This window comes from Alligator mississippiensis, chromosome 1 (assembly GCF_030867095.1).
Source record: "Alligator mississippiensis isolate rAllMis1 chromosome 1, rAllMis1, whole genome shotgun sequence".
In the NCBI taxonomy this organism is placed as follows: Eukaryota; Metazoa; Chordata; order Crocodylia; family Alligatoridae; genus Alligator; species Alligator mississippiensis.
In genome coordinates, this window is record NC_081824.1 from 336,337,148 (window position 1) to 336,360,602 (window position 23,455).

The 23,455-nt window shown below is 45.7% G+C and overlaps 1 protein-coding gene and 1 long non-coding RNA gene across 4 annotated transcripts; one reads left to right on the forward strand and one right to left on the reverse strand.

The window, feature by feature from the left end:
• Nucleotides 1-286: 286 nt before the first annotated feature.
• On the reverse strand, nt 287-14,139 carry AKAP17A (A-kinase anchoring protein 17A). Of its 2 annotated transcripts, XM_059720940.1 has the most exons (6): nt 14,051-14,139; nt 12,708-13,559; nt 10,329-10,477; nt 5,081-5,321; nt 2,069-2,290; nt 287-1,178 (listed from the first exon to the last, which is right to left on the reverse strand). In XM_059720940.1, exons 2-6 carry the CDS (start codon nt 13,467-13,469, stop codon nt 1,155-1,157), a joined length of 1,398 nt encoding a protein of 465 aa, XP_059576923.1. In that variant the 5' UTR covers nt 13,470-13,559; nt 14,051-14,139; the 3' UTR covers nt 287-1,154. The 2 variants fall into 2 exon arrangements, with proteins under 2 accessions (XP_059576923.1, XP_006269118.1); XM_006269056.4 differs by having other exon boundaries at nt 287-2,290.
• Nucleotides 14,140-14,468: 329 nt separating this feature from the next.
• Nucleotides 14,469-20,268, forward strand: LOC109282676 (uncharacterized). 2 transcript variants are annotated; one of them, XR_002089705.2, is made up of 3 exons: nt 14,469-14,876; nt 19,361-19,422; nt 19,951-20,268. It is a non-coding gene; the product is annotated as an uncharacterized LOC109282676 (long non-coding RNA). The 2 variants fall into 2 exon arrangements; XR_002089704.2 differs by having other exon boundaries at nt 19,973-20,268.
• The last annotated feature ends 3,187 nt before the right edge of the window (nt 20,269-23,455 follow it).

The window sequence follows — 23,455 nt, forward strand, 5'->3', positions numbered from 1 at the left end:
AGACACTATAGAGCAGAGCATCTTCATCTGATCCCTTATTGGAGGAGCGTTAATTTTGTGTGTGATCAGACACTAGCACATGCCATGGCATGCAGTTCACCCTCATTTCTGAACTGACGCTAGGAAGCAGGCATATTTTAGGTGGTAACTGAGCAGATATTACAGTTAGTGATCTGATTTAATAGATAATCTAGTTGAATGTTACAGAAACATCTACTAGAAAGAAGCATCAGACTGATTACTGAAGTATATAATCAGGTAATGTTCACAAAGCAAGCCACACAGGTTTAATATAGTATTTTTTGTATATTTTTAATATACTGACATATGAAAACAGCAATTCTGGTTCACTGGAAATAGCTTCTTCAATTTTACCATAAAAATGCAAACCAACCTGTTCTTTCACTGTAAAGTTACAACTATTTTTTAATATACCTGAGCTGCATGTGCAGAAGCAAATTATTATAAAAGTTCTTTAATAAGGTATATTGCAGCCTTGAATATGAACATTGCAAGTAAAAATAATTTAGCAAGAAGGCCCCTTTTGAAAAAAACAACATCTAACCACATATATACTTGAAACAAGTCTTTCATTGATTTGAAACTACTTTGAATAATTAAGAAGTTAAACACTTTAAAAAAGAAAATAGCTTTCTGACCATTTTTCCAATTACTCCTGTTTCCTGGTGTCCTAAAAGCATAATAGCGAACCTACTTGAAATGGAAAGAAGTTTTGAAATATATCAATGGCATTACATGCCACAGTCATTTGGGTCCTGCAGCTTTACAGCAAGTATACAAATCTCAATGAAAAGTGGAAGCATTACAGCACAAATTTAAAAGGTATTTCGTAAAACTTTAGGGTTACGTCTAGCAAGTATACAAAAATATTGCCCCTGGTTCAATTAGCAAACGTTTTGCTTTGTTACGTCTGGTTTCATTAAACGCACAAGAAAATGTTTAATCAAATATTTTGAATACAGTAACTTCCTAAACCTGGAATTCCTGATAGCTGGCACTTACATATTTCTCTTAAACCAGAAGACGTGATGCAGATTTTGAAACCTAAGTGATCTAATGAGAAGATTTAGAAAACTGGAAGTGAATGAAAACCTAGTTGACTATTAAGACCGTTGAAACTCAAGCACAAGTGGTTATACCTTCATTATTGTGGTAATCTAAAAAAAAAAAAAAAAAGACAACAGATCACAAAGAAACACCAACAAAATATTATCTGTATCTTGGTTCCATGAACTACAATTCAAGTTAGATATTCACCAGTATCTGAAAGTTGTTTTTTATTCTTTTCCTTCCACAGTAGTTACACATAGGACCTTCTGGTCCTTATCTGTCCTGTAACAGCCTTTAGAAAAGGCTATACCCTCTACTACCTGCTCCAAGTACTTCTTTGTTTGCTCAGTGATCTCTTTCGGTGTCTTCGTTTCTTGCTGAGGCTTTTGCGACTGTGACTTCTCTCTTCAACACGTTTACTCTCACTGCTGAAGGCCCTCTTATAACGGGTAGGATCTGGGCTTATACTTCTTCGGTGAGGGCTGTAACTTTTACTAGAGTGTTTATGGAGTCTTCTTTCTTTACTGGATTTTTCATCCTGATTACTCAAGTCTCTTCTGGTTTTGCTCCTCTCTCTTTTGTCCTTACCATCATCTGTATTTGTGTCGATATTCCCCCTACTTGGCTCTCTGTTACACTTTCCTTGTTCAGAGTGCAGGCCCTTCCTGCAAATATTTTGGTCTTGGCTTGGCATACTCTTGTGTTGCTGGTTATTAGTAGGAATACAAGAAAGTACACCTGAACTTTTCTTATCAGAACAGCTTTCAATATTAATGAAATTAAGTTTTTTGCTTTCCTTGACATGAGCTTCGCTGTGAAGATTTCCATTTAAATACTTGGATTGAGAGTTCACACTTTCATGGGATACTACTTCCCTCTGACAGACCTGAGTTAGCTTACATACGACAGACTGTCCCGAGGTAGATGTTATGCAGCTGGATGACAGAGTTTGGGGAACCCCACCCACCACAGTTTTCAAAAAGCCAGACTGAGATACCTTTGTTTCCTCCTTGTTCTGTTGTAACTCATCCATTTTTTTGCTCAGTAGATTATTTAATAACTTCTGCCTTAGTTCCTTTTCTTTCCGCTGCAGTCCTAGTGCTCTTTCTTTTTCTTCCTCTACACGTCTAAGTTCAGCTTCTTGCAGTCTTCGCCTCTCCTCCAACTGCTGAAGACGGAGTTTTTCTTCATTATGTTCTTGCTCCAGAAGCTTTACAGCCTAAAAGACACCAAAGGGCAGGAAGAAAATTGATTGGAAAGTTCATAAATGTGCTTGTCTCTCCAAGATTCACTGCACTTATTTGACAACAACAAGTTAGTGAAACAGACCATTTTCTGGACAAAGTCTGGCTGCCAGGATGAAAGCTATTTAAAAAATGGGTTTATAGAACTATGCAGTAAAAGCACCATTTCAGAAATAAAACTGAAATGGAAAAAAAAAAAAAAAGCAACCAAGTTAGTTGCCAAATAGGTAATAAGATTTGATGCTTTTCATCTCTAGATTAAAGAGCGGGGTCAAAGAATGTCTTTCATTAAGTGGATATTAGACAAATGTTTTCTGGGGAAGTTCAGATTCGGTTTCTTCTTAAGGGTCATCCCCAGCAGCATAGTAACAAAGGATGGGTGAGCGGACCATGAGCTCCAGGCACAAAGAGGTGTGGGAAAAGTTACCAAAATGAAACATTAGCTTTCTATCTCTTCCCTCACCACCACCTTTCCATGAAGCAGTTCCAGTGCCAGCAGCGGGGAGGGCAGAGCAGCAGCAATGGGTCTGGTGGTACTATACAGCATAGAGACAGTGTCCAGCAGAAACAGAGTGTTGCAAGGTAAGGGGAGGAGTGTCAAGGAGGGTTAATCCTTTTGCCTTTTTTGCCACTGAAAATTTGTTTTTAAATGGCTACTGGTTACGTTGGTGGCAAAATAAGGAGGTGACCCCTCACAGAAGGAAACCTCTGACCACTGCCCTTGCACCTTGCAGCAACACCGCCCACGGCACAGAAGTAGCCCGTTACACTACTGTTCATGCCAGATGTATTTTTCTAGGATTAAACTCTAACTCAGTGGAACTCAAGTGCACAGTATGAAACACCAAGATGATGCATACACTGCAACCTGATGGATGAAATAGAATGTTGTGGTAGTATGTTAACAATTCACACGTTCTAGTGCAGGTTCATAGTATCATAGTGCTTAGGGTCGGAAGGGACCTAAACAGATCATCAGGTCCAACCCCCTGCCCCAGGCAGGAAGGGGTGCCAGGGTCATATCACCTGTCAAATAAGTGTCCAGCCTCCTCTTGAAGACCTCCAAGGTAGTAGAGAGTACCACCTCATTTGGGAGCCCATTCCAGAGCCTGGCAGCCCTAACTATAAAGTAATGTCTCCTGATGTCCAGCCCAAACATTCTCTCTAACAATTTTTGGCCGTTATTCCTAGTAACCCCGGGTGGTGCCTGGGGGAACAGAGCCTCCCCCAATTCTCGTTGGTTCCCCCCAGTGAGTTTGTAAATGACCACCAGATCCATTCTCAGCCTTCTCTTGTGGAGGCTAAATAGGTTCAGGCCCTTTAGCCTCTCTTCGTAGGGCCTACCCCACTGCCCTTTAACCATGCGAATGGCTCGCCTCTGGACCCTCTCAATGCTAGCCACTTCCTTCTTGAAGTGCAGTGCCCAGAACTGGACACAGTACTCCAACTGTGGCCTGACTAACACCGCATAGAGGGGAAGGATCACCTCCCTGGACCTGTTTGTGATGCATCTGTAGATGCATGACAAGGTGCGGTTAGCCTTGCTTTGGCAGCTCATGTTCATCATGGAGTCAACAATAACTCCAAGATCCCTTTCTGCCACCATGATGACAAGAAGGGTGTTTCCCAGCCTATATGCGTGTTGCTGGTTCCTTCCCCCTAGATGCAGCACCTTGCACTTGTCTGCATTGAATCCCTGATATGATGGAAACAAGAAATAATGTTCTGCATTGCCCTGTACTTCTTTATTACTACAGTGGAATCGCGTCTTATGCGGGGGTTAGGTTTTGAAGTCAGCGCGTAAGGTGAAAATCGGCGACTATACACAGGGTGGGAGGGGGAGCGGGGCTTGAGCTTGCATGCGGCGCCGTGCTTAGTGCTGTGTGGCCAGTGGCAGCGGCACACTGCAGGGCGGTGGTGGGGATGGCTGCATGCCGCCTGGCCACCACCATGCTGCCACTGCCAGCCGGCCACACAGCTCCGGGAACAGCTCCAAGGCAACAGCGGGAGCAGTGGCTGTCACCGCCATAATGTGCCTCCAGGTAAGCGGCAGCGCCACGTGCAAACTCAAGCCCCACTCCCCCTCCCACCCCGCGTATAGTTGAATTCGCGCAAGTTAAATGCGTGTAAGATGCAACACACCTGTACTTACTTAAAATAGCTTACACACATTATTACTACCCCCAAATGTTTACAACTCCTTCCAAGCGAGACCTGTGCATCCTTTTTCACAGAATATATGGGAACAGAACATTGACAATGGATTTGGACATGACTTAACAATCAAATCTTAACACCACTTGGACAACAGAAAAGCATATTTTTCTAAAAGAAAGTATTACCTGTATTCTCAATGCATTTTTCATTAACAGTTAATAACTTATGCTTGTTTAACAAAGATATAAGAGAACAGTTAAGCAAACTGTTCAATGCCATAAATCAATGATAAAGCCAAAAATGAGAACTTGACCCCTATGTCTTATACCCCTGTTTAGTTCCTTTTAACATGTTCAGCACGTCTTTATCCTGCGGTTTCAGGAATAAGGCATGCATCAAGTGAAATTGTTGCAAGATGTTTTTCAAGACTATATTTTCAGGTTCTTCTTTTGTTCTCTTCTTCTAGGAAAAAGATACATACTATAACCATCCTATGGATTCAAGATAGCTGCTTGAACTCACAGTCAATGATGTAACAAGGACTGACTGCTGGAGCATGCAAGAATTCAGCAGTTTGGCTTATGAACACAGATGTCAAAAAAGTTTACCTTTGCTCTGCTCAGTAGCTCTGCAATTAGCCTAATGGACTGAAGATTCCTCTGAGCTAGCAGAAGCTTCCTCTCTTCCAGTTTTATTTTTTCTTGAAGTTTTTTCTGCTCTTCTGCTTGCATTTTTTCAAGTTGCTTTTTGTTTCTGCGCACTTCACGGTCCTTTTGTTTCTGTTCTCTTTTGCGTAACTTTTCTTCACGTTTTTTCTCTCTCTCATATTCTTCGAGTTCCTTTTGTTTCCTAAAATGAGATTTTTTTCTTCAGTTAGTCATAGGCACAATTTTAGGTTTTTGGTGACATACATTTTAAAATGCATGTGCATTTGTGCACATGTACGCACACACATACGTATATAAAATATGAAAAGACATCTTCTAATTTCTGGTTAACAATATTTTTAAAATTGTTGTTGATTACAAACACAACCAGGCAGAAGTAGAAAGTGTCAGTAATACCTTCAGTGAACATTTGTAAATGTTTCCCCGCTCCCTCAAAACCATCACATCAGAACTAAGCTGATGTCACACTGCTAGAGATGGGGATAAGTAAAACCTAAATATCAAACACAGAATCAATGAAAGCAAAATAAAATATTTTACTGATGAAACCAAATATACAACAATATCATTAGCTGACTAGATAATGCATCCTTCAAAGAAAAAAAAAATTGTAGATAATGACAAAGCCAACATTTTCAAGAACAGCTGCATAAAGTAAATGGAATAGTCTTTGGAAACAGACACCGAAAAGCTTGACCCCACAGCTGCAGAAATCCACTTTAACATAAGCACAACAGTCAACAGATCAAGATGACCCATTTTCCTAACTAGAAAAATTTCCACTGAAGTCAAATTTTGCTTCAGTAAAGAATGCTGAAAATAACTCTTGAAAAATTATCATGTAAATGACAAGAGATGAACACTTGTGTATGGGGTACATTTCCCTAGTATATACAACTGTAACAACATTTGCTATCCCCAGGTTAATGCTCCATGTTTGCCTGGTGTACCTATGATTAGGGAGGACTGGAATTCGTACTGGAAGCATGCTGTGCGGCAGCTTGACGTATCCCCCCAAGCCCACCATGCCACTGACTGGCGGAGGGGCCTGGTCAGCCCTGTCGCTCGCTCCTGATGGTAAGAAGGTAAAAACTGCAGTTTAAAATTTACTGTGGTTTTTACATCCAGTCCAGACAGCAGAAAGCAATGTGGCTTCCAGGGCCCCCTTGCCAATCAGCAGCGGGAAGCAAAAACAGTGGCACATTTAAAACTGCGGTTTTCACCCCTCTGCTAAGGGGCAAGCAGCAGGGCAGACAGGGCCCCTCCACCAATCAGCTCCTTCCCCACTGTCAGCCCTGAGGCACGCATGCATCCACTGCTGGCAAGAAGCTGGGCCAGGGCTCAGTGGAGCCTGATGCAGCCACCTACAGCCTCCCAGCTGCCTGCCACAGCTGGCCCAGGCCCAGGCAAGCCTCTGCTGCTTGCCGCGGAGACTGGGCTGCTCACAACTGGCAGCGTGGCAAACAGCTGCTTGCAGGGTCTGCCTGCTGCAAGCATCCTGGGCTCCGTGGCCAGAAGCAGGGACTTTTTTTGTTTCAGTGAGCCTGTGATTTTTTTTGTGAAGCTCACCATTTTTTTGTATTTTTTAAATTTTTTGCAGAAAATGCCTGATTTTGCATTTTCTGTGTAAATTGAGAAATCGTGCTTTCAGTAGATCCCTACTTATAATGTAAATGAAAACCACTAGTCTCAATATTTAAATTAGCCAGCTCTAGCAAGCACGCTTCTACAAAAAATATAAAATTTGACTAAATCTTTTACTAACTACACACTCCTCAAAATAACCATGTTACTGTCATTCTGTACAGCTGTTTTGCATGAATGATGGCAACAGAACAACTGAGGCCTAGAAAAACAATGTTTTCCAAGCGATGACATTTAAACTACAATATACAATCCCAGAGGCACTAAGGACTGGCTTAGTAATAAAAGGCAGCTTGTTTCCATGGCTAAGTGGGCATGTTTACATGTGCATTAATGCGCCTTTTCTAATGTGCTTTACAGGTACTAAATTAATGCACATTAGGCTGCGCTAATGCGCAGTAATGCTTTTGCAAGCTTTTTTTTGATAATGCTTTTGTACATGATGTTATGATGCACAGTAAAATAGTCTACAGATTAAAGCACATATGTAGACACACGCAGTTTTAGTTACACGTATTTCTTAGCTGGCATAATTTTAAGGCATTTGAATATGATTTTCTTTTTGTGCCAGCAGTATACCTGAACTACGTGTTTAAAAGTAAAAAAATAAGTTAAAAGGAGTACAGTATTGCTTGGAGAATGCTGCTGTTTCTACCAGAAGCCTGCAGAAAAAGAATTGTGATTTTGAAAAGTAAATATGTGAAGCTAAATTAGTCTGTCACTTAATACCTAATATCTTTGCTAAACTAGTTAAAACACCTGATTATAAAATGGTGAATTTAACTCAGTTTTAATATGACCATCAACAGCAGTTGCTTCCCAATGAATCCTCAGCTGTTTTTCAGAGGGGCTTAACCTTTCTAGTATCCTAATTCCCAATGGCTAAAATCCCATCCTAAAGATTTAAAACTAAAAGAGACATTTTTAAACCTCCCACTAAAGGAGGACAGAATGACTACAAGGTTTTGGGGTGTACCTGAAAGTATATTGTTAAAGCTTGGGTTACAGATATAATGGACAATCAAACAGGACAAAAAGGAGTACATTAAGAAAAAAAAGTGAGAATGTAACTTAATTAAATGTTCCTATTTAGTAGGGGACCTCCTGATCGGTAGCCATCTGGGGGACAGTGATCACCTAATAATAGAATTCACCATAAGACGTCCAGTGGGTAAGGTAACAGGTAGGGTGAAAGTGCTAGACTTTAGGAAAGCTGATCTCAATGAACTCAGGCGATTAGTCAAGGACACACTGCAGAGTAGGAGTTTTGAAGTGATGGGAGCCCAAGAAGGGTGGCTGTGCCTTAAGGAAACGATCCTTCGGGCACAAAGCAAGACGATCCCCGAGCGAGGCAAAAAAGGGAAAGGGGCCAGGAGGCTTCCCTGGCTGACCACAGAAATCCAGGGCAGCCTAAGGGACAAAAGGGGAGCGCATAAAAAGTGGAAACAGGGAGAGATCACCAAAGACGAATATACCTCCTCTGCTCGTGCTTGTAGGGAGGCAGTTAGACGGGCCAAAGCTACCATGGAGCTGAGGATGGCAACCCAAGTAAAAGACAACAAGAAATTGTTTTTTAGATATATAGGGAGTAAAAGGAAGGCCCAGGGAGGAACAGGACCCCTGCTAAATGGGCAGAAACAATTGGTGACGGACAGGGGGGACAAGGCTGAACTCCTCAATGAGTTCTTTGCCTCAGTGTTCCTAAGTGAGGGGCACGACAAGTCTCTCGCTGGGGTTGTAGAGAGGCAGCAGCAAGGCACCAGACTTCCATGCGTAGACCCTGAAATGGTGCAGAGTCATTTGGAAGAACTGGATGCCTTTAAGTCGGCAGGCCCGGATGAGCTCTATCCGAGGGTCCTGAAGGCACTGGCCAACATCACTGCAGAGCCACTGGTGGGAATATTTGAAAGCTCGTGGTGCACGGGCCAAGTCCTGGAGGACTGGAAAAGGGCCAACGTGGTCCCCATTTTCAAAAAGGGGAGGAAGGAGGACCCGGGCAACTATAGGCCAGTCAGTCTCACCTCCATCCTTGGCAAAGTCTTTGAAAAAATTATCAAGGCTCACATTTGTGAGAGCCCGGCAGGACAAATTATGCTGTGGGGAAACCAGCATGGGTTCATGGCAGGCAGATCGTGCCTGACGAATCTAGTTTCTTTTTATGACCAGGTTACGAAATGCCTGGACGCAGGAGGAGGGGTGGATGTCGTATACTTAGACTTCAGGAAGGCCTTCGATACGGTATCCCACCCCATACTGGTGAACAAGTTAAGAGGCTGTGACTTGGATGACTACACAGTCCGGTGGGTGGCGAATTGGCTAGAGGGTCGCACCCAAAGAGTCGTGGTAGATGGGTCGGTCTCGACCTGGAAGGGTGTGGGCAGTGGGGTCCCACAGGGTTCGGTCCTTGGACCGATACTCTTTAATGTCTTCATCAGTGACTTGGAGGAGGGAGTGAAATGTACTCTGTCCAAGTTTGCAGATGACACAAAGCTATGGGGAGATGTGGACATGCCGGAGGGCAGGGAACAGCTGCAAGCAGACCTGAACAGGTTGAACAAGTGGGCAGAAAACAACAGAATGCAGTTCAACAAGGAGAAATGCAAAGTGCTGCACCTAGGGAGGAAAAATGTCCAGCACACCTACAGCCTAGGGAATGACCTGCTGGGTGGCACGGAAGCGGAAAGGGATCTTGGAGTCCTAGTGGACTCCAAGATGAACATGAGTCAGCAGTGTGACGAAAAGCCATCAAAAAAGCCAATGGCACTTTATCATGCATCAGCAGATGCATGACGAATAGGTCCAAGGAGGTGATACTTCCCCTCTATCGGGTGCTGGTCAGACCGCAGTTGGAGTACTGCGTGCAATTCTGGGCACCGCAATTCAAGAGGAATGCGGATAACCTGGAGAGAGTCCAGAGAAGGGCCACTCGTATGGTTAAGGGCCTGCAGACCAAGCCCTACGAGGAGAGACTAGAGAAACTGGACCTTTTCAGCCTCCGGAAGAGAAGGCTGAGAGGAGACCTTGTGGCTGCCTATAAGTTCATCACGGGGGCACAGAAGGGAATTGGTGAGGATTTATTCACCAAGGCGCCCCCAGGGGTTACAAGAAATAATGGCCACAAGCTAGCAGAGAGCAGATTTAGATTGGACATTAGGAAGAACTTCTTCACAGTTCGAGTGGCCAGGGTCTGGAACGGGCTCCCAAGGGAGGTGGTGCTCTCCCCTATCCTGGGGGTCTTCAAGAGGAGGTTAGATGAGTATCTAGCTGGGGTCATCTAGACCCAGCACTCTTTCCTGCTTATGCAGGGGGTCGGACTCGATGATCTATTGAGGTCCCTTCCAACCCTAACATCTATGAATCTATGAATCTATTTTTTATGGGCTGAAGATATGTCAGGTCCCAAGGCAATGATTTTGAAACAAACTGATTTAGGCAAGGTACATTTTCACTTAAGGGAAATGAGAAGAACACGGTGAAGGAAATGTAATTATGCTGTATTTTGTTGTCATGTGAAATGTTAAAAAGTTATTTAAGGGAGATTTACCTTTCTTCCTCCTTTTGCTTTTCCTCAGCTTCTTTTTCTTTACGCTTTTGTTCTTCTCTTTGTTTTTCAAGCTCTTGAAGCTTTTGCCGCTCAAGCTGACGTTTCTTAATTGATGCATCACTCAAGTGTTTTGTGGAATCAAAAGATACCTTTAAAGAACACAGTTAAGACTAGTGAGTTCCAACAGAGTCTGTCCAAATGTCAGTATTTTACTTTCACTATCTCCCAAAAACTAAAATCCCTGAGGCCCAAGAATTTTTCTGAGTTTACAAAACTGTTACAAGAAATGTTAAGAAAAGCATTTTTGAGGTATTTAGAAACATTGGGCCAATCCAAGAGAGGACAGCTTGAGGGCGAAGGAGATGGGGAGAAGCAGCCACATACCCTTTTGGCTATGTGGCATATGCACAGCAAACTTCCTGTGCTCATCACCTTGCTGGTAGAGCTCCTACTGGACCTGACACTTTGAACTGGCTGCAGGGCCCAGAGAGTGAATGCTATGCACATCCCCTGCCCACCACTGAATTCTGCAGCAGTGGAAAAGGTGGGGCAAGTAGTGGTAGTACTTAAAGTTTCTGAAGTTGTGCTGAAGGGGAAGTCTGTCAGAAGCTGTGCTGATGAGCTGGAGAGTTCACTGTGCATGTGCTAAACAACCCAAGGGGGGGGGGGTGTTCCTCCCTCTCCGTGCAATTCACCCCTGCCTAGGGATTCATCAAGTCTATATAGGACATGAGAAGTTTAGTGCGTGGCTTAATTTATAATGAAACCTTTTCCCTGAAGTTGAAAAGATGTGTCTTGAAGTGTTAACTAATCAAGTTCCTTTAAAAAAAAAAAAGTTTACATGAAAAGTGCATGATTTTCAGATTAAACCACCCAAAAACAAGTCTTGCTTAGCCAAATTAAAAGACTTAAATAATGTGTGAACCACAGAAAAGTGACTCTGTCCTAAAACTGAACTACTTCATACTTTCATCTTCAGTATAGTTATTTTTAACTTAGACGTGAATTTTAAACTTGAATTTGCAACTAGCAAAAAGCAGACTAGACTCAATGCCCCTACGTAGTCATCAGTCTCACCAATGCCAAGAAAATCATCTTTTGTCTCCAGGAACCACTGGACACACATGTTCTTCAACATGCTTGTATCTGGAATTGTGACCCATCAAATAGCATATTGAAGCAGCTGCTCCAAAAATGTACCTAATGGGGCAGTGGAGGTTGCAAAAATAGGTAAATAAACCAACACTTTACCCTACTGGCCAGAATTAGTTGTGTGTGGACTAGAAGCATGCCATAAGTTAGGATTGGAATTACTCTGCCTTTTACTTTTCTAGCAAACTCTATAAATACCAGTAAGTCAAGATTTATGCAAGGTGACAACTTTACAAGTGCTGCTTGCATATGCAGTTTCATATATAATTGAGAAGTGTGCAACTACACAGACTGGCTGTGCAGATATCCCCTAGGCACAATTTTGTATCTATATTTTAAAGGGAAAAAATAATTCCAAGTGCTTTCCAAGTTCAAGGTTCTTCTTTGCACAAGTGTGCTTCAGAACTAAATATTTAGTGTCGCTTTGAAATGTGGCCTTTATTTTCTAAATTGTTATAAATGCACAAAATACTAAAGTCAACAGGCTTGTTGGTATTAATCTGGGAGTGTCAACTATGCACAAATGCAAAAAGGCAGAGGGTCTAACGAGGCAACTGTTAATCAACACAATGAATTGTTACATAAAACCTATCCATCATCACCCCATCTACTTACATAAGTCACTTGCATCATTGGAAAACTAGGAATAAATAAAAAATACTTTTTATCTGATGTGTAAATGTAGTTATCAAGTCACTCTGCTGTCAACACCATAGGGTTCAGAAGAGCAACAAAAAGCTCTAAAAAAAAGTAACCTAAAATTCCTATTTTGTTTTTCTATACCTGAAGACTTTGTGATTCCAATCACGCCAAAAAGTGATTGGACCAATTCTTGGAGGAAAGGGGTGTTAGTGATTGAGCATGGAAGTGAGGGGTGAAGCCTCTGAATCGGAACGGCCTAGACCTGAAATGCTACAGGCTCCAAGTGAGAAGGGAACAGTGAAGAAGAAAAAAAAAACCCTAGTCATGACCCTGTTCCCTCTGCCTTTCAGCATCTCCTCTCTGCCAGCATGACACAAGACACCGGGCAAGGTCCAGACCTACAGTCAGACCCAGTCAACGGCAATTCTTATGTTCCTGCATGTTCCTGTCATATCTCCGACCTTTCCAGGTGTATAGAGGTGAATAACTATATAGAGCTCCTGGTTTCATCCATGCAGGCCCCAAGCTAACAAGCTCGGGAGCCTTTCAAAACCGTCATGTTAATATCTCCATGCAGCTCCTCACCTTTATGTTGCAAGCCACTGCTTTGCCATCTTCTCCTTTGAACATCAGCTTCATCCCTCGGAGGGCATTCATGGCCTTGATGAAACCCGCATACTCGCGGTACTGCACGTAAGCCTCAAAGTTCAAGTGACCTCCGAAGCTAAAGGTGTGGAAGTTTCTGCCGGTCATCTCTTCCCGGTAGGGATCCAGCATGGGGATGTCCACATTGCGGATGTCCCCAAACTTCTCAAACACATTCACTAGAACGTCTTCGCTCGGCTTCTCCGAGCCCGAGTCCTTGGCAGCAAACCACTTGCAGGGCAGGCCTTCCAGGTGGATGGTGTCCGGCCTCTCTCCCGGCAGCGTCTCATTCATGTCCTTGGCATCGCGGAAGAAGGAGTCCCAGTCATGCCGGGTGGGGAAGTCTACCTTGTACTCGGCCGCTCGGACTTTGAGGATGTCGGAGAAGCCGCTGAGCTTGATGGTCTTGCCGTCCAGGCAGGCCAGGAAAGACTTTACCAGGCTCTTGTTCTCCACCTCACCCTCGAAGCGGATGAAGTCCATGGTGCTCTTGGCAATGCGCAAGGTGGAGAACTGGTGGGCCTGCACCATGCCCTTCAGCCGCTCCATCACCTCCCAGTTGGAGATGGACTTGCCCGGCTGCTTCAGCTGGGGCAGTGCCACGCTGATCGTCATCTTCGTAATGGGCTTCAGGTACAGCCCGTGGGCACCGCACAGCTCCACCGCCTCCGACGTGTCATGCACGATGGTGGCGGCTGCCATGGCAACACTGGAGCAGGCACCTCAGGTGCGGAGCCGGCTGCTGGCGACGGCAGGCATGGCCTGGTCTTCTTGGTGAGGGCACAGCAGAATCTGCAGAAAACGAACACTCAACTCAATTCAACACTATTTCGCGTATCAGGAAAACGGTAACACAGTTTAAATGGGAACCTCTGACCTGCGGGAAATGGCAGCACCCTGTCCCAGCAACCGCACCTGAACATTTGCTAGCACCACCACACAAGGCGAGTTTCATTTTGGCCCCTCCCTGCAATGGGTACAGAATGAGGGGTGGCACATGCCTCCTCCACTTGACCTTGGGCCTGCCGTTCCCCGCCCCCACCCCCATGAGCATTATTACCCCATGGCACCTTCCCCCAGGACGCACAGGGCTGAAGGGGCTCTAGTTAGCCCTCCCTGCAGCCAGGTCAGGAGTAGGCACAGGGGAGGCAGGGCAACAGGGGTCGGACAAGTCCCTGCCTGCTCTTAAGCGCAGACAGGAGCGCGCCAGACTCGCCCCGCCCCCAATGACGGTTGGTGGCCGTTGGGCCCGTTCGCAGGGCGCCCCCCGACATTCCACTCACCGGCCTCGGCTGTCCCGCCGGCGCGCCAGACCCGAAAGGAAATCGCTCCCCCCCCCCTCTCCCGTGCGCCGGCGTCCTATGGCGCAGCCACTTCCCCCGCCCTCTCTCGGTCAGAAGGAGAAGCTTCCGCTTCCGGGCTGGCCTCCAGGATTTCACGGGCTCCTCAGCTTTCCGCAAGTGCGGCCCCTCGCGGCCGGAGGAAGGAGCGCAGCCGGCGGCAAGGGAACAGGGTGGGGAGGGGGAAGAGGGACAAAGAGGGAGCCCCAGCAGTGGTAGGTAGGAGCGGCGCCTACAGGAGGTGTGGGGAGGGCGAGAGAACGCATACGCGAACCCTAGCGAAGGACTTCTGCGCAGGCGCTGGAGACCGGTGCTGCAGGAGGCGGAGGGAGAAACCCCCCACCCCAGAGCGTTTGTGCCCATGCGCGGGGGCGGGAGAGCTGTGCCTATAGGAGGGGAGGGGGAGAGAAAAAACTTAGGAGAGTGCTTGTGCGTATGCGCGGGGGTGGCCGGTGTATGCTACGCAGCTGTCGTAGCCTCAGGGGTGAAGGGAATCTGAGTGGGGTGCTCTAGCTTGTAGGGCACCTCGTGCCCCTGTGAACCAGGGTTCCCCCTGTTCTCCCCTCTGCCTGCTGTTGCCATAGAAAAAGAACTAGCCTTTGCTCCCTTTCCCTTCTAAGCAACCTTCTGCCCATAATCCCAGTAGCTAGAAACACCCAAGCTGGGATGCCTGGGAAACACCTCGACCCTGAGCACTGGTGCTGCACAGAGCAAACCAACCAACTGGAGCCCAAAGAAAAGCAAAGACCATCCACCTCCCTGAATGACGGTAAACTTAGTACACTCTGGAGTTGAAAATATCTGCATGCATAACGGGACAGGGACCTGGTCCCACTGATACGCTGAGCCCAGCCCCCGGTTGTCATAGTTTTCCTGCGCTTTCCAAACCATTGCAGGTTGAAATTGCCCAGAGCTGCTCCCGGTGCGGCAGCAAATTCCTCAGGGGAGTTCATGGCTTCCCGCTTCTGCATGAGATGGATCCACATCCCATTCTTCCCTGTGGTAGTTCCTGTTTGTCTGACTTATGCGTGGGATGAACTGCCAGCATCTACCAGAGGCCATGTTGCCTCTCTTTTTCAGCCGTAGACCTCAAAGCACTTGGCAAAGGGAGTCAGTATCATTATCCCCATTTTAGAGAAGGGGGCCTGGCAGTGAAGTGAATTCCCCATTTCAGCCAGCAGGCCTGCAACAGTTTCCTATGTCCTGGTCCAGTGCTATGTCCCTGTAACAGGATGCATGGCTCAGGGGTGAGAGCCCAGCTGCAGGGAGCTGGAGGATTATAACTTGCCTGCCTAGGAGCACTGGACCAACTAATGGGGATGACTGGGCCAGGCTAGAGGAGGAATAAGTCACTACAGTTCCCTAGATGAGGTTGTCTCCCTCATGATACTTCACTTCAAATCTCATAATAGTTGGTAATTTTTTTGAAGCTCAAGACTCTACATGTGTATGGTAATATGAGATTCCCATCCCTTTCATTTATTTATTTGTAAGTTTGTTTCTAACCATTATGACTGTGGGGAAAAGTTTGAAAGCTTGCCGTATGCAAGCACCCCAGGCTCAGAAACTAAATGGCAAAGAAAAAGATCCAACATACATGAGGTTTGTAAAAATAAATTTACAAATTGACTTTCTGTCGTCAATGCCAAGAATAAATTGTTGAGAATACTTTTTTTCTTGTGGTGTATATGGGGAAGACGGCTGGGGAGTTGTCGTTAATAACAACAGTAAACTTGTTTTAAGTTGGTTAGTACTAAATATATTAATGTCCAAAGGACTAAGAAAGGATTGGGGCCCCATCCTACAAACACAGAAAATAGATCATTTTCACAATGTTATTGCGGTTCTTGTCATGTTTCCTATTCCTGTTATAGCTTCATTTGCTAGAGACAAGTGATTAGGTGAGAATCTCAGTTTTAATTAGAAATCTATTAACTTTGTTGTGTCTGGTGGTCTTCAGACCAAAAAAAAATGTATCAGAAAGTGCACCAGCACAGTTGAGTTCAAAAACAAATATTCACACACAAACACAGCCTAGTTATATGCTGACTGTTTCTAAACAGGCCATGAGGGGTCTGACAAATTCAGAAAAAGAATGCTAATCTATTATAATATTGTAGAATTATGCTTGCAGAGTAAGGCTTGCACATTTGTTTTTATCGTAATTATTACTTTTTCCACCACAATCCCACCAGGAGCTGGAAACTTAAAGGCTGACAGTTGGCATTCATCTATCAAAAAAGTCAATTTGTAAAAAGTCCAAAGTGAAAAGTCCACTAGAGGGTGCTCTTGTTAACTTTAATAAAACCTCAGAGGTACCTATGCTGCTGTTTTCACAAGAATCTTCATGTTTCTGCTTCTAAATTGATTCTGAAACTGGTCTCACTGAAGAATGTCTTACACTATTGGGATAAATAGTTCTGAACAATGCTTTAGTCCTTTTAATGCTTATTTAATGCTTATTATCAATTTGATTTAATAGCATTAGGTGATAAGAACAGGAAAGGATTATCTAAATTCTGAGTAGTAGTCTATTATGTTTAAAAACTGTCTCTTAACAGGGAAAACATGTAGGCTATTTTGCATTTGACCACACTGCTTACTGAGGATTTAGCCTTAGAATGTTACATCCCTAGCATTACACAGATGTTGTCTAGCACTTTTAAAGGACTACACTTTGCAAATGCCTATGTAGCATGGGTAGGCAGCATGGTGGACAACATAGATATAGGACACGAAACAAAAAAAAATTGCAAGGCAGATGTCCTTGACCCTGCCTGACATCTATAAGGTAGATAAACCCGTTAGGACTGGAGTATATGAGTAATGTCATAGCCATCATGGTCCAGAAATGATACGAGGAGCAAGGATTTCTTAAGGCGATATCTTTTACTGGACCAGCTAGGTAGTGGAGTTAAAATTAGATAAGACTTCAAATGCAAGACTTTCTTCCTTAGGTCTCTGATCACAAAGGATGGAACCAAGTTTTGAAAAGATTTTATAGACAATCTTATATTAAAGATAAGCTTATATTAATATGAGACTAAAAGATCTAAATGATCTTTTCTACCGTCATTTTCTCTGATCTTGTGTTGCAGGTCCATCCTTTGATGAAGCATAAGCTGTTTCTGGCCATATGTAGTTTTGTACCAGCTTACATTTAGCAGCTTTGCTTCTGATGAGAGAGGAAAGAAAATTAATTATTTGATAGCACTATGTTTTGTGTCTCTTAGTACATCCTGTACTGTATATGTAGACTCTAAGCACTTTGGGACAGGACACATTGTACAACAATGCATAGTTTTGGTATTTATAACAAGCCAGCAAGTTTTTCCTGTTAGCCTATAACTCCCCTGAAAGATCCCATGTTAGTTATTCCTTGTGAAATTTAATGCTTGCTTACAGGGTATGTGGTGATATCATTTAACAACTAAGGCAGCTACACCTAGGGATATGGTTTAATATATACTTTGCATTACTTTAGATAAAACTCATCAGAGACTGGATAACTTCTGTCCCTGTATTTAGTATGTGTGGTGAGACTTGCTGGAACAGAATTAGTAATGTAACAGTGTACAGTGCTTAACTAGTAGGATGATAAAATATCTAATGATCACATTAGGTTTGAAAACCTCAAAGCTGATCTCAAGAAATTACGTGGAAGCAACGGTTTCCTGTCATGTGATCCATATTACTATACTATATACAATTCAATAAGCTGTAAACAGCAGATGTCATGACTACATTAATTCTGATTAGAGGCAGAGCCCGTTGGCACAGGTGTTGTGACAACAAAAATGAATAAAGGTCCAGAAAACATCACTTATAAGGAAAGGTTGGAAGAATTGAAGAAGAGAGGTATGGAGAAGAGAAGACTAGAGGAGATTTAATTGAATCTTCAAAGGCATGAAGTGTGCTTATAAAGAGAATGGTAATAGACTGTTCTCTTTGGGCACAGGGGATGGATGAGGGAAATTGCAAGAAGGGAATTTTAGGTTGGATTCTAAGAAGAACTTTCTAACTCTGAGGTTGGTTAACCATTGGAATAGGTTGCCTCTGTAGGACACAGACAGAAGTGACAATTTATGCCTGATCTGGCCACAGAAAGCAGCCTATAGCCATGACCAAGCACAAGTGCATGGCTACAGACCACTTCAGAATGGCCAATTGGGCAAAAATCTGAACCCTCATTGTATGAGAGTTCAGATGAAGATGTTTCAAAACAGGGCTTCTTCTGTAGCATGTGTCTGCCAGCCTCCTAGCTGTTTTCAGAATGGGAGTGGGGGAAAGGGATCAGAGGGAATTCAGTCTGGGGTTTTTTTAGTCCCCACTGGAGGGTGAGGTGGGTGTACTGGAGACACCCCCTCCCCCTGAGGTTGGGGATCCTCCTGTTCTGAAAACAATGTGGCCTGGCATGGAGGAGGTGCCATTGCTAGGGGAAAGTAGATTCAAGCTGGCAGCCGGCAGTTAGATTCCCCTCCCCCCTGAAATGAACAGTGAACTTCTGTTTGGTTCGGGGGATTGTTTTAACTCAGAAATCTTCATGCAAAGTGTTTTCAGTTACAGTGGGGAGCTGCAGTTCTGTTGGCACTCCTAAAGAGATTGTGGAATCTCCACCTTCAAAGTTTTTACAAGTAAATTAAACAAATACTTGCCTGGGACAGTCTAGACCAGGGATTGGCAACCTGTGGCCCACAGGCGGGAAGTGCTTGATTCTGGTCTATGGCAGCACAGGGGATTAGTGGCACAAAATTCAGCCCAGCCCCACCCTCTCCACTCCACGCCATGCTGCTGATCCCCTCTGTAGCTCCTTTACTTGAGGACCTCACTTCTCTCCCTATAGCACATGCTAAATTACCATGCTGCTAAATTAGCCCCTCCCCACTACCACAGAGGATTGAAATTGGTCATGTGTGGTAGTCAAGGCAGCAGCAGGTGGCCTGGGCCCCACAGAGGGGACGTGTCATGGAGGGGAGTGGTAGCCCATAGTAATGGTAAGGGGCTGGTGGGTTAGGATAGTGATGGGGTCACGAGCACCAGCCCAGCACTCCATAAAAAGTTGCCAACCATTGATTTAGACAGTGATGATCTTGTCTTGAATAGGGGGTTGGACTAGAAGACCTCATGAGCAGGGATCCGGGTTTTCCATTTCCCACGGAAAAATGGAGTAAACCACAGGTTTTACCTTTTACCAGAAGCAAACATGGATTTCTTGTTTTACAAGAGAAACCTGCAGATTTTGTCATTTTGCAGTGAACTCCCTGCAGGCTGTCAGAGGAAGACACTGAGACAGGGGGCACCGCATGCTCCAGCAGGTAAGTAGGGGTGTGGGGGAAGAGGGGGATTGAGGCCCCTGTAGGGAGAGAGCTGGGCAGGGCTGGGGATGCTGCCCAGCTGGGTGGGACTTGAGGCTTGGGGCCCAGGGCCACAATGCACACCTGCAGGGCTCCAGTGGGGAGCAGGATGGGGCTCATCCAGGGGAGGGGGAGGGCTGGCTCACTGCTGCTGCATGCACTCCCAGAAAGCAGGGGGGACCTGCGCCCCCAAAGCTATATGTGGGACAGGCAGCGGGCCCGCTGTTCCCTGCCACCCTGCTTTCCTCCGCCACAACCCAGCATGGCAGGAAGCAGAGTAGCCATGCAGGGATCTCCTCCGCTGCTCGCCTTGTGCTGCCCTGGTGACACGCCTCCTGCATATGGGGCTGCAGTGAGGGCAGTGGCATCGGGCTGCACCCCTCAAAACAGTGGCAGGAGATGTGTTGCCAGGGAAGCGGGGGGGGGGGGGGGGGGGGGGGGGGGGCTCACAGCAGCATGGAGATCCCCACATGGCCCCACTGTCCCCAGCCATGCCATGTCATGCCTACAGGGCTGCAGAGGTCCTGGGGCAGGGAAGCACAGCTGGAGCCCATGCCTGCAGACTGCGCCTGCTCCATGTACAGATCTGGGGGTCCTGGTCCCCCCTGCCTGTGGGAGTGTGCGCGGCTCATGAGGTCCTTCCAGTCCTACTCTTCTAGGAGTCTATGACACATTAATTTCTTAGGAAGATGTCTGATGAAGGCGATTGGTCATCAGGTTACCTGGTGAAAAATGTCTTGCATTCAAAAGCTTGTCTAACTATCCCAACTATGCAGTTGGTCCAATAAAAGATATAACACTACAAAATCCTTGTTTCTATCATAATTTCTAGACTGTCTTGGCTACAACATCACTCTTACGCAATCACAACATGTATAAGGCTCCTGTAGTACACCCAGGTCAGCTCAGTAACACTCAGGCAGGCTCCTGCCCTAGAGGCCTTAAGTGTACTAACCCAGTTACTGCTAATCAAGGCAAGCTGACCCCTACCCCCTTCTCTGATTGGCTCTGGAGCTGTATTTAAGGAACTTCTCCAGTGCCTTAGCCTTGCTGTACAGCACACTGGGCTTCAGTTTCTAAGAAGCTTCTTTTCCAATTCCTTTCCCAGCTCTGGTTTCCCTTGTCTTTGGCTTGCTGTTGGATTTCAGCCTTCGGATTCTCTCTGCAGATATGTCACCTGACTCCTGACCTTGCTTTGACTTACTCTTGGACCTTTCCCTGTGACTTTTCCTTCAGACTTGGTAACTAGGTTTCTGATTCCCAGCTCCTGATCCTGGCTTCTGATCTTTACCCCTGCAACAGCCAGGACTATGCCTGGCTCTACCCAATAGATGGGCCACCCGGCCTGCTGGACCATGACAATGTGTTAAGGTGGTTACACTACTTCCAGTTAAAAAGGTAATGTTTACAGAGCAGTCCTCGTGTCTCTGTGAGCATGTCTACATGAGATGTTGACTGTGGAGTACTTTAATTAGCTCTGTGGTACATGTCACATGTCTACACATGTACCACTATTAGGCTGGAGTAAACCAATAAACTTCACAGCAGGATAGTACCTGTCTAAAAGCAGTGCATGTGTAGATGCTGACAGGGCTGGCTGGGGCAAAAAGAGTATATCAGTGTGGGCTGCCTGCTGGCTATCCCTGCACTGGAGCACCCTTGTGCCCCAGCCAGCCCCTTGCTCCCCCCTGGCTCAACTTGCTATGGACCTGGGCTGGTAGGCTGACCCCTGGACCCCCCTGTGAGCCAGAGCTGCTCTGCCCTGGCCCAATGTGCTGAGGTCCCAGGTACATGTTCAAATGGCACTCCCAGGAGCAATAAACTGTAGTGTAAATATGCACCTGAGTTTATTACTTTGCATTAATTGCATGTGTAGATGCATCCTGTATGTCACTTCCATGCACTATAATGAAATTATGTTCTCCCAGTTCAGGCTTCCATAATTTTAGTAGGACTATTTATTCCAGTGTTTGGCAACCTACAGACTATGGGCTGGATTCTGCCTGTAGAGCTAACGGGCTTTGTCTTTGCTCTTGCCTGTAACCACATTAGAGCAGTGCTGTGAGGAGCTGTGAAGGAGCCGGGCACTTTCCAGCTGCATTTGTGCCACTGCTCCCTATGACCGTGCCAGGACCAAGCAACTGGGAGCGGCTGCCACCTCTTCCTCCAGCCCCCTGCTCTGGTGCAGGCTCAGTACTTACCTTCCTGGCTCCAGTGCAGGCATGGGGAAAGCCCCCTTGCTGGTCATGCACTGCTGAAGCTATCCAGCGCACATTGGACTGGAGTTGGGTTTTTCCAGCCCATGGTTGCTGGTCTCTGACCTACACTGTAGCAGAGATTATACTGCGTTTCATGCAGTATTAATGACATGCAGCCAACACAACTGCTGGCTGAGAAAGGGGAAATCAGATGCTTCCTCTTCAGTACAGGAAACAGAAGTAGGTTGCAGAGCACTACAATAAGTATTAAACTTACCATAGGACTGGGCAGCCCTGGATTCCTTGAGGTATTTGGTTTCATCGTTAATTTAACAAAATTTCTATCGGGCTTTTTTATTTCTTCCTCTCTTTCCCCTTTTTCCAAACAACATTAAATGACTTGATCTATTCCTGTTCCTGGTGGTGAAATTTGTTTGTTCATGCAGTGCTGGGTTTTTTTCTAAAACTTAGCTAATTTCTGTCTGGCCTTTTCTTTTTAGCACTCCATTTCCAGTTCATGAGAGCATATGAAGGTCTTGACTCATCAGGGGAACATTTCAGGAAAGGGCTGAACTCCCTGATTTACATATGCCTGGATTTGTATAGGTCCGAGATCCTAATTAGGTTTATTATTTTTTTCCTTTGGTTCCTTGCTGTCCCAAGACTCAGGAGCAGTGCTAGGTATGTAGCACAACTAGGAATGCCAGGACAGCTGTCAGAGCAAATTGTGCTGCTTCTAGTCCATTGTCCTATCTCTGGCAGAGATTAGATTATTCAGACAGGTGTAAACAATTCTGTAGTGGGTAATCATGGAAAAAAATCTGCCATGAATGGGGATATACAATTCTGGGCTCAATGCTTCAGGAAAGATGTGGAGAAGCTGGAGAGAGTCCAAAGAAGGGCCATGGGCATGATTAGAGGCCTAGAGACCAGGTCATATAAAGAGAGGCTGAAAGACTTGGGACTGTTCAGCCGGTAGAAGAAAACACTCGGAGGGGACTTGGTGGCAGCCTATAAGTATATCAGGGGACTACACACAGAGAACACTAGCCAATAACCAAGGTCAAACCCTAAATAACGCTATTTACAACATTGCAATACAACATTTCAATTACAAAATATAAGGCACAAACATGAACAATCTTAATAAGATCTATTCCTTAATATATTCCTTGACACATGGCAAGAGATAGTCCTCCTTCCCATGAGGACCCTTGGGGGGTGTCCAGGAAGCACCAGGGGCCCCTCTCCTTAGGGCTTTGACTAGGTCAGGGGCTGCTTACCCAGCCCCCTTCTCTGGGTTTGCCCACCCCAAACATCTCTCCCCTGTGGGACCCAAAGGCCCAATGACTCAGGCTCCCTCAGGTGGTGGTGGTCAGGTTGCAGTTCAATGGGGTCTCCTCTGCTGGAGCACCTCTCCAGGCCTCTCCTGCACCGCTGGGCTCCTCTCTACCCTGTGCCCCACTCTGGGCACTGAGGACTCAGCTTCTCTCAGCTGCTGCACCACTGCTGCTGGGTTCTGGGTGCTGGGCCTTACGCTGCAGCACTACCATGTCCCCATTCCCTGGCTCGGCATTGAGGGCTCTCTTAGCACAGGCCGGGCTCTTCAGGCTCCAGCCAGCTGTCCTCATGCTGGGTGGCTTAGCCAAGCAGCCTCCACTGCTCCCTGGCTCTCAAGGCTTGGGCCCCATGTGCTGCCCTGTGTACCGTGGGACCTGGCTGCTTGCTGGGAGATGGGGCCTGAGCCACCTCACTGCAGCCCCAAGGCCTTTGCCCCATGCACTGTGTTGCCCGCT